Below are 11,591 nucleotides of genomic sequence, written 5' to 3' on the forward strand. Positions count from 1 at the left end.
CGGCGAAGGCCTCCCACCAGTCTCGTGACCAGATGCAAACCTCCAAACGACACCGTCCTCGCTCAATTGACGTGATTGAAGTGGCAGGAGATACAAACTGTCCCAACCGCCAAGACCTCGAGAAGATGCATAGATGCAACTAGGAATCAAGTTCACCAACTCCGTCGCCGCTGTTGTGTGTGCGGCACTGCACACTAAAGAACGGCGACTGCATCATTCCCTGCAGCACCGCGCCTCACAAACCGCCGTCCACCTCAACCTCGCCAGGCGACCAAGAGCTCAGTTTCCATTTGGACAAGTCGAGCTCAACGCCACAAGCAAGAGCTTCAACGCGACTCCATCCAACCCAACACTAGTCGAGTCAACTCAACGCAACTCAAGCCAACCCAAGCAACCATGCCGTCCGAAGCGCAAACGGACCCGGTGTACTCCGAGGCCACGACGCCCAGGGGAGCCGACAACGTGCCGTACTTCGACGAGGCGCAGAAGGCCGCCTCCCGCCAGATCAAGCCCAACATGATCATGTACACGAGCATCCTGGTGGCGCTGCTACAGCCCTTCCAGAGCGGCTGGTCGTCCTCGCAGACCAACCTGTCGCAGTACAACGACACGGACGAGTGCAACGCGCGTCCCGTGGCCGAGGACACGTGCCTCATGTTCCCGGGCCACTCGAAGCTCGAGTGGACGTTCGCCGTCAACGCATGGATCTTCGGCGGCATGATCGGCTCGCTGTGCTGCGGCCACTTCAGCGACCAGTGGGGCCGCAAGAAGCTGCTGTTCGTCAACTGCATCTTCATGATCGTGGGCGCCGTCGTCGAGGCGTCCGTGTCGAACGTCTGGGCCTTCTCGGCCGGCCGTCTCATCGCCGGCATCGCGTCGGGCACTGCCACGGGCACACTCGGAGCCTACACGAACGAGCTGACACCGCCGCACATGCGTAACATCCTGGGTCTGGGTCTGCAGATCTCGGTGACCATCGGCATCCTGTTCCCGGCCATCACCTTCTTCTTCGCCAACACGAGCTCGGGCTGGCGCTACCTGGCGGCCTTCCCGGTCATCCTGGCGCTGCTGTTCCTGGTGCTGGCGCCGTCGCTGTGCGTGGAGAGTCCCGCGTGGCTGCTCATGAAGAACCGTCGCGAGGAGGCCAAGCAGGTCATCGCGCGTCTGTACGGCGAGGAGAACGTGTACACGGCTCTGTCGTGGATGGAGTCGTCGAGCAAGCCCGACGCCGAGCAGGGCGTCGTGCAGGAGTCGGCCAAGCAGGACTCGCTGTTCGCGCCCAAGTACCGTCTTCAGCTGGCCGCCGCCATCCTGCTGTCGTGCTCGCAGCAGCTCTCGGGCATCAACGCCGTCTTCTACTACTCGAGCTCGATCTTCAAGGACGCCGGCATCTCGGACCCGCGCATCGGCACGCTGATCATCAACTTCATCAACATCTGGCCGGCCTTCTTCACGGGCGTGCTGGCGCAGCGCTTCGGCAACCGCAACATGATCCTGTGCGGCATCGCCGGCATGTTCGTCATGGCCGTGCTCATGACGGTGGCGTTCCTCGTGGACGTGCCGGCGCTGTCCATCGTGTTCACCGCTCTGTACGTGATCGCGTTCGGCGTGACGCTGGGCCCGCTCGTGTGGGTGATCACGGCCGACCTGTTCCCGGACTCGGTGCGAGCCACGGCCACGTCCATCGGCATCGGCGCCAACTGGCTGTGCAACCTCATCGTCGGCGTGGCGTACCCGTACATTGCGGACGCGCTAGACGACTACAGCTACCTGCCGTTCGTGGTGCTGCTGGCCATCTTCTTCCTGCTGTCGCTGAAGCTGGTGCCGGAGACGTCGAACAAGTCTGCGGAGGAGGTGCAGCGCGAGTACGAGGAGCGCTACCGCAACCGCCAGTAGATTTGTTTGGGTGTTTGCGACTGTCGACTGATATAGTTACTTGGTGGCAACGAGAGGAAACGAGTAGGGATCAGTTAATGAAGCGAATTTTAGTGACGTTTTCCAAGTACATTTATCAGGCGTTTCGCCCCGGTCTGTATTGGGATACCTGAACTTTAAGGTCGGATCCGAGATACTACCGTAGTATGATCTCTGCGAAGAACACTAGCAGTTGAATGTTCGTCTACAGGCCGAAGAGACGTGCGTCCAAATTGGAAGTGAGTGCACTCCAATGTCTGGATGGTATGTAGCTGACACGATCTTGGGCGAATACGCCAGTTGCGCTCTGGATACAAGTATGACACCACGATGCCAGGCTCAAGCTGTGTTTGAAGCTGGAAAAGCGCTTCTCACCGCATTGCACTTGTTTCAAGGGCAACTGGAAGCGCGTCGAGGGAACATAGTGCAGAGCATCGGTGACAAACTTGCAGTTCTGGCCGATCAGCGCCAACTTGATTCAATATAAAAAAAAACAGACATCTTATTCAGAAATGATGAATGATTTATCTAAATGAATAATTAGAGGCCCTAAATTAATTGCTAAAATCCCGACTTGGGTTGAAATGGAACATATGAGCACGAGTATTTGTGTTCTGTAGGCCCCTGCTCCTTAAAAACGCTTAAAAGCGTATCATACTCGACAGGTTATACGGTTAGGGAAGAAAATTGGAGTGATACAATCTGTTTTAACACATAGTTACTGTTTCTTATAGGTTTAATCACTACTATTTAGTATTAGATATAACATTTTTGTTGTTTGTAGAAGATTTTTGGGCTAACAATATCAATTATTATTTATATTATCCTAAATCCATCCAAAACAATTAATTTAGCTTCATTTCATTGATTATATTCCTGATAATTAAGTGAGTTTCAGATAATTAATTGAGTTTCTCTGCTGGTTACGAAATCCTTAAAACGGTAAAGTTAACCAGCGTTTCAAAAATAGTGGAAGAACCGCGGCAACAGCGACACTCTGCCACTAGCGTCTTTATTGTATGAAAAGACTGGGTACTTTACTCACTGATACTGTCAGTCGGTTGTATCAACGAGGAATTTCCATTTCCATCGCAGAATTTGTGAAATTTGCTTGTAGGCCTGAATTCGATACTAGGACTATCGATCCGTGACGGTATAGCAGTGCCCCGTGTGTTAATGCGTCTTGTGTATTTCTAATCAGATGTGTTGAGACAACGAGAAAAACAGAAAGAAAAAAATTCTTGTAAGCTGGTGTAAAACGCAAAGCGACTCGACTTTTTGTAAAGGATTATCGTATACTAGACGGCAGTGTACACTTCAACGTTAAGATTCTATGACATCGATTCAATTCCTGTCGGGATCCAGTTTTCCAGCGGACCGATAATAGAGAACTTTAGTTTCTGGAGTTGGAGCTACATAACACCCAGATAGTCTGAAATAAATTACGAATAAAATACTGCCGGATAGTCCAATACTTAACTCCTGTGGAGCAATCGGGTACCCCTATAACTCGAAGGAGTATATTTTTGGAGCAATGCCATTTTCGTCTCGCTGTCATCAACTCCTACGAAAGCGTCGGTATGCAAGACACGCTCGACTCGTTTTTTCTGGGGCTAGAGGGGACGGCCCTTGGCATCAAGCGCAAGAGCAAGAAGGACAAGATCATCGCCGTGTGTGAAATTGTGGTAGGAGATTCGAGCTGTGTGGTTTTGGCAGCTCGGGATCGGTACATCGCTGAGCGTATACGCCGAGCAAGACCCCATGAGATGAGTACACGACTACCACGACGAAGGCACCCCAGTTTCATCAACGATGCTTCGGGTGTGCGTACTGCGAGTGGTCCCGGGAGCTCATAGCTTCTTTGAGGATTCGACGTCCCTAACAGCTTCGTGCTGCCACTTGAGTCGAGTTTGCAGAGGTCGTGAACACACACAGAATACACGTCAACGCAGTGCTCGCCCCACTTAGCAGTTTTTGAATTGCGGGAGCTCCACCAGAGTGGACTCCTTTAAGATAAAACACGTTGTTCTAAACTAAGCTAAGTATCGATCGGGCGGGTGACTACAAACACCATACAAACTACTAGTTTCTAAGGCTGTGAGCAGCACAGGCCTCATACTCCCCCGAAACTTGTAGTCTGCATCTTCAATCCGGTTGACCCACTTCAGATTCTTCAGCGCACAAGCATTCAACACCTAATTGCTTTCGGTGTTTGCGGAACTTGTTCTTTCCCAGCACCTTCGTTAGACTATCCGCTGGCATATCGGCTGACGGCAAATGCTTGATCTGCATGTAGCCAGCATTCACGTAGTCAATGACCTTGTACGGCTAGCAGCAGGTTCACCACACCCAAATCCTTCAGCTGAAACTCTTTCTTGAGCTCTTCGGATAGCCACTCGATGTGTTCGGTCTTAGCAGCAATGACCACATCATCGACGTAGACTGTAAGAAAAATTGGGGTGTCGCCGATTCACTTCACGTAGACACCATCTACAATAACACTAGCCTTGAAACTAAGTTTCACCGAGTATTTCTTCAGAGTTTCGTTCCAGATGAGAGGAGCCTGCTAGAAACCTTTCTTTAGCAAGTAAACACGACCGCTCCCATCGTTGAATAACTCCGGCTGCTCCATGTACACATCGACATCCATGTAGCCATTAAGAAAAGATGTAGTGAAGTTGATTTGATGAAGGCCCAGATCGTAATAGAAGGCTAAAACAATCACCACACGAATTGCCTCCATGCTAGCTATGGTGAATAAATTTCCCAATAGTCCGAACCAAATACTTGCTCAAACCCTCAAAGGGTAAGCCTGGCCTTATACCGTTCAATCTCTTCGTGTTGATTTCGTTTGATCACGAAAACCCAACGACTTGTCCTGACTTTGCTGTTTGGTGGACGTTCCACCAGTATCCATGTTTCGTTCTTTTGGAATTCGCGTGCTTCTAACCATTTACCTCGATCAGGACCAGTGATTGCTGCACGAACATTCTTAGGAAGTTTGTCCATAGTCGAAATAAAATAGTTCGCCAACGAATACCCACGGAGTCGGGTATTCGGTCGGCGAAGGCGAATCGATCGTCGGAGAGGCTCAGACTGAGTCTTTGTCGAACGACGATGCTGTTTCACTTCGTCCAAGCCGGGTTTTCGTTTGTATTTTACCAAGCCAGGCTTTCATTTCTTGCGACTGCCATGCTGATCACCTTCAACGTCTTCTGCTGATCACCATACTCGGTCGAATCATCACTGCTAGGTAAACTACCATCAGAATTCTCCGCATCATCACTCAGGGCCAGCCCCCCCGTACATTTGTGCCTTTTAGGATTGAAGGCAGCTTCAGTCGCCTCAATCTCCCCGTACCGCTAGTTCTCGCTCTTTTCTTACCAACGACTCCGTCTCCAACTTCCTGGTCATCCATGCTCTCATCACCGGAGTCATGAGATGCTACGGCAACTTCGTTGGCAGAATCGGAGCACGTGTAATCACGAAGAGACAACATTACATACGGAATTGTATCGGGTAGCATCACACCTGACTATTCAGAGTATACTTTCTCCAATAGTTGGCTTACATCACTATTCACGAAACTTTACGTCGTGTGATTCAACAATTCTACCCGAGACTAGATCCAGCATGCGATAACTAGTCGTCGTTTCAGGATAACCGAGGAAAAGTGCATCCCGCGCTGTTGGAGCGTGTTTGCCTTTCCGTTTCTTCTTCGAAACAAAATACGTGACAACACCCCCCCATACACGTAAGCCAGACACATCAGGCTTCCGACCCTCATAGAGATCATCCGGCGTACGACCCTGATTGGCTTTCGTAGGCGAGAAGTTGTAACCTGTCACTGCAAATTCAATCCTTCTCCCCACAAACTTGTCGGCAATCCTGTCGTCACTAACATTGTACGAACGGCCCGCAGCATCACGCTGTTCATCTTTTCAACGAGACTATTTTCTTCGGGCGAGTACGTATTTGTGCGTACAGGGCGAATTCCAGTTTCCCACATGTACTTCTTCAAGGCTTCATTCTTGAACTTAGTTCCTTGGTCTGAACCGATAAATTTGACTCGCCGTCCACTTTGATGTAGCTGTAGTATGGACGTCTTCAAGTTACCACCACTCTCAGATTTTTGCTGTAACAAGAAGCCCCATAAATAACGAGAGTATTCGTCCTCGACAAGTTGGAATTTTATTTTTCCGCCAACTGACTTTCTCCATAGCTATACACATCAGACACCAGCTTTTCACAACAGCGAATTGAACACCGCGGGCTCAATCGCCTGTAGGACATTCTTCGCTACTTAGCCAATGTGCAACTCAAGCAGTCAACCACTTCTCCAGTCTGCTCACAAGGAGGAATCTGCATCCCAGTCACATGTTGATTACGATAGACTTTCTGCAATGTGTCAACATTTACATGTACGAACCGAAGATGCCACTGAAACAGAGAGTTATCCGTAGAAAACGCAGACGCGACGACACGAGCAGGTGCATGATGGATCCGAGTACGATAGTATCCATTACTCTTCTCAAACACAATTGCTCTTCCATCCTTCCACATTAGACGCTATGGAGGGCCATTCTCGGGGTATCTGGGCTCGCACCGCCACCCACCTTCCTCCAATGCATTCACACTCAGCAAATTCACATGACAACTAGAAACATTACGAACTCCAGTCAAAGTGTACCGTAGTTTACCTCCGCTTTTTCCACGCTGATCCTCTGTGGACACAAATGATATTTCCAATTCTGATACCAAATACTCCCTTGTAAATGCGCCCGTCCAGGACTCATGTGGTGTGTTCGTCTCCTCAAAATGCGGAAAACGAAGCATAAGCGATCGGTCAGCACAGGTGTGGGTGATTGCAGCTGAATCAAAAATCCACTTCAAAGAATTAGATACGTTCGGTGGAGAAGCAATACTTAACCCAGAGCTTGTTATAGCACACGTATATCCAGACGTCCAATCATTCCTAATGGTGATGGCTGAGGTGGACCGCCTTTCGGACCTGGCTTCTTGCCACCATCGCCATTGGACTTGCCTCCAGCACCTTGTTTTGACCACCGGCGGTACCATGTTTCAGATCAAATTGCCGCTTTCGACACACATTCTGATAATGCCCCTCCTTGCCGCAATTGAAGCACACTCCCTTCTTTCGCTTGGATCCGACGCCCTTATCGTGAGATTTTCCTCCTGTATTACCGGTATTGGGCTTGCCCCCACTATTTTGCTGTCCAGAATCGTTGTCCGTCTTCTGCTTCTTGGCCACGTGCATGATCTTCCTGGTGGCTTCGTCCTCGTCACGAACAAGTTCATCCATTTCTGTTTCAGACTTCAGCGTGTTCAGTACTTGCTGGAGCGTTGGCCGTGTACCAGGAGCCATGATCCGCGAGAACTGACGCACCACTGCTCTATGCGTGTGTACCACACCCATGAGGATCACATCTACCGTAAGATCATCATCTATCACGCGACCTAAATTCGCCAGCGCACGACGAGTGTCGTGAATCTCCTACACCCAGGCGTCCATCGTCTGCTCACGAGAAAATGTAGCATGAAAAAAATTCTTCATCACCCAGACATAATATGAAAAACTCTCTTTTAGTATGGTGAGCTTCTAAATCTCCCCACATCTCTCTGCCCATAGGGAGATCACACATCCTCTCAGCATCATCCACCTTTGACCCACGAAGCAAACTGTCCTTCACAAAGAAATCCAACTAGTCATACTGTTGTTGAGCAGGACCGGATTCAGTAAGGTGCACAATGGTGCCATCCACTAGACCCCACGCATTGAACCGGTGCAAATAAGCTTGACTTGCGCCCGATAAATATTAAACTGCCTTCCATCTTTGGAGGTGTCTTGTTCACGTCGGTCGATGAACGTGGCGGTGCCACTTGTGAAACAACATTCACGACAGGAACTTGAACACTCGCAGACACATTCGCAGCTGGGACTCCGCTCCCAAACTGGTGTACGGGCACTGCTGACGACGGCGGCTGCTGAACAGATACCCCAGCCAGACTCGTCATTGGTAATGCTAGCCCAGGCATTGGTGTCGATGATGGAGTTGACACTGCCATCATTCGCCGACTTCCAGGTGTCGAATCCGTACCACTGAACAAATATGCCATTGACAGAAAGCGCGACACTGTTCACGTTCACGTAGTCTCTGGAAGAGTCCCCTTTGGGTTCATAACCTAATCGCTTTATGTTGCCACTTGAGTCGAGTTTGCAGAGGTCGTGAACACGCACAGAAGACACGTCAACGCAGTGCTCGCACCACTTAGCAGTTTTGGTGTCGGAGCCTTCCTCCTATTCTTATGCTCGCAAATGTTAGGATAAGACCTTAAGGATGCATCTAAAATATATATTGGATCGGTGCAGCTTTGGTACTTGTGAGAGGAAGCGGTCTCACTTTCCGTTCCGCCACTCCTCTCTCAAGCACCACAAGCCAAAACCCAGGAGGCACTTTGGCCCCTCCCTCTCGTGTCCTTCTACTATCTACAACACCAGCATTACCATAAACCGACATGTTATGAGCCCAAACAGGGTCACGCCTCGCACTCGTGGGTCATTGGCACGCTCAAGTAGTGGCAACGACTCTGGCCACGAATCAGAGTCGTCGGACGTCAACCCAGACATTGCTCGCAATGGCAGCAACGATTTGCTGCCAGACAAGGAGCAATCACACTCGTCGTCAAGTGACGACAGCCCGAGCGAGAGCTCGCGGGACCCAGACAGCACGAGTTCCAGCACTTCGTCCGATTCGGCTAGCTCAGACAACAGGCGCGAGAAGAAGCGCAAACGCTCCAGCAGCAATAAAAAGAACAGTAAGCGCAAATACGACCGGCTGCCGCTTCGTGGCAATTCTAATCTCGAAGTTCCCAAACTCGCAGGAGCTGACGACTACGAGCTATGGAGGACGATGATCGAGCTTAAGCTCAAGGTGCAAAAGCTCTGGTCGTTAGTGACCGAGCAAACGACCAAGAAAGACTCGTGGAGCTCTCGCCGCAAGAGATGCTGGGAAGGGCGCCGGTTGAAGTCCCATGAAGCGATTGCAGGTTCTCTAGGCCCGCGCCTTGCTGGGCGCTACCGTCTTCTTGTCAATTGCAACCCTGTATTTCTATTTCAAGAAATTGAGAAGGAGTATAACGCTGGTAGTGCGGCTAAGAACGACACTTTGATCAAGAGCGCGATGTTTGGGCGCAAGCTGACCCGCGGGGAGCGCGTCGACACCTACATCGACGCCGTAATGAAGCTGCAAGAGGATCTAGTCACGCGTGGCTTCCCTCTCGAGGATGCCGAGTTTGCCCGCTTACTGCTCACTGACGCTCTGGAAGTTTTCCCGGATCTCAGTATCGAGCTAGCTGCGGCTTGACTGAAACGATCAATGCTAGAGGTAGGTCGGCTACGTGGCCGACTCTTGGCAAGAGAGCAGGAAGAAAATATGCGCGGATCCCAAGGGTCGCACAACCCCACGACCTTTCAGTCAGTAAACCACTCAGTACCAACCCAAGACGGCAGTCGAGTCCTCCAGCTGCTCAACGACCACCTCCCAACTCGCCTGCACGACGCTCGAGGCGGCAAACCAACAGGCAGGCGGTTCGCTTCTCAACAAGGTCACCGGCGGTCTGTGCTAAGCGGTATGGACCGTCCGTGTGCTATCTGCAATCAACTGGGTCACTAGTATCGCGAGTGCCCACGCAATAATGGCCAATCGTATCGCCGCGAACGCTACAGTGATCGCCGCAATGATGGACGTGGCAGCCGATTTCGTGATAGAGCAGGACGTCAAGAGCAAGACGCGGCTGGACCCTTGGAGCTGATGGTATCGATGGATACTTCGCCAGATCAATCGGTGTGAGAGGCACGGAGTGGTGCCTGGACAGCGGAGCTCAAGTCAATATCTGCTCTGATTGTCCTGTTTTACCGAGGTGTTCACAGTCAGCGACGGCCGCATAATGCGCTGCGCGAATGGAAGCTCGGTGAACGTGAACCAAATTGGGTCCGTGGAATTGTTTGTAATTAATGAGCGCACGGGACGATTCGAGCACCGGATACATACTATGTTCCACGTGCAGTTGCAAAACTGATCTCGCTTGATTACATGCAGTCACAGCTCGGCTACTTCATGGAAATGGCGCACGACCAGTCTGCTTGCTTCATGAACAAGCCGTCCGTGTCCCTCAAGTTCGAAAAGGTTGATGGTATTTTTCAGGATCGGGTCGGTTAGGCCTCGGCGGCAGCACGGCGGAGTTGTTTGCATTGCCATCCTGAGGCCCAACAACAAGAGGGTGAAGCAGCCAATGACGGTGTGGCACAAGCGGTTTGCTCATGCTAGCTTAGAGGCGATCATGGACATGGTAAGGAAGCAGGCAGTTTGTGGGTTGAAGACGGACACGGATATAAACGATGATCACACGTGTCTGCCATGCATCAAGGGCAAGACGGTCCGGATGTCATAGAAGGAGCGGAAACAGCGTGCGAAGAAGCCGCTACAAAGATTTCAAGTTGATGTATGCACTGTCAACGAGTCAACGGTCGAAGGATTCACTGCCTTCTTGCTTGTTGTAGACGAGTATTCGCGCTACAAGTGGCTGTTTCTCCTGAAACACAAGTGTGAAGCGAAGCCGCACATCATCGCGCTTGTCAACCGTCTGCACACTAAATATCGCTCTAGACGCTGGTGGGTTGAGGAGATTCATTCGGACCAGGGTGGTGAGTTCGGCGGGCTAAATGGCATTGCTATCACTACAACCAATGGGTACACACCGCAAGAAAACGGAATCGTTGAACGTGCAAATGGCATTGTTCTCCCGAAGCTGAGAGCACTTCTACACATGGCCAACTTGCCTGACAGTCTGATGGGAGAAGCAGCAAAACATGTAGTCCACACGCTCAACGTGACGGCGACATGGGTGCTTCAAGGTCGCATGCCGCACGAAGTGCTGTGTGGTGAGCGTCCGGATGTGTCATGGCTTCTGACTTGGGGCACTCTCTGCTACTATCATATTGCCAGCAGCTCACGGAAGAAGCAGTATAAACTCTCGGCGAGAGTGGGTACGACTATTCTTGTAGGTTATTCACCTAGCACCAATGGTTACAAGGTTCTGGGTTTGGAGTCAGGGGGAGTTTCGACTCATCGTGGTGGAAACCTGGTATGTGCAGAAGACTACGCTGTTGATCGCAAATATATTGAGAAGCTGCTAGCAAATGCGTACAACTACGGCGACTACCAGCTCCCGCCGAGGGCACCGCTCGTCCCAACGCAAATGCGGATTGAAGACGTTGTCCGCATCGACTCGGTCAAGGAGAGCACGTTAGTGCGGTCAAGCACTTTTGCAACACATGCTGGAAACCCAGTAGAAGCAACCACACAACCAGATCCTAAGCAGTTTCCACGAAATGAGCCGACGACCGCTACGGAACAGGTTGATGCACCGGTGGCTTCTTCTGGTGCGACCCCAGGAGAGCATGATACTGTTGCACGCCATCAAGTATCTCGGTTCGGCCGAAAACGAAAGCGCAACTCGAAGTCTCATAATTTTGACATTAATTTTGTGGATTTTGTGGCCCCCAGTGAGAGCAGACGAAAGCTGCTCACGCCGCAGCATTCGTTGGACTCTCAGGAAACTTCTCGGTTGCATTTTCGCGATATTCCTATTCCTAG

General features: G+C 51.0%; 2 protein-coding genes across 2 annotated transcripts; both read left to right on the forward strand.

Moving 5' to 3' along the window:
- Positions 1–396: 396 nt before the first annotated feature.
- On the forward strand, positions 397–2,111 carry IUM83_02094 (Solute carrier family 2; the record flags this gene model as incomplete). Its single annotated transcript, XM_067925992.1, has 2 exons — positions 397–1,865; positions 2,069–2,111. 2 exons carry the CDS (start codon positions 397–399, stop codon positions 2,109–2,111), a joined length of 1,512 nt encoding a protein of 503 aa, XP_067801083.1.
- A 6,345-nt stretch (positions 2,112–8,456) lies between these two features.
- Positions 8,457–9,299, forward strand: IUM83_02095 (uncharacterized protein; the record flags this gene model as incomplete). The annotated part of the gene is made up of 1 exon (XM_067925993.1): positions 8,457–9,299. One exon carries the CDS (start codon positions 8,457–8,459, stop codon positions 9,297–9,299), a length of 843 nt encoding a protein of 280 aa, XP_067801077.1.
- Positions 9,300–11,591: the final 2,292 nt, after the last annotated feature.

This window comes from Phytophthora cinnamomi (genome assembly GCF_018691715.1).
Source record: "Phytophthora cinnamomi strain GKB4 chromosome Unknown Contig0, whole genome shotgun sequence".
NCBI classification, from domain to species: domain Eukaryota; phylum Oomycota; class Peronosporomycetes; order Peronosporales; family Peronosporaceae; genus Phytophthora; species Phytophthora cinnamomi.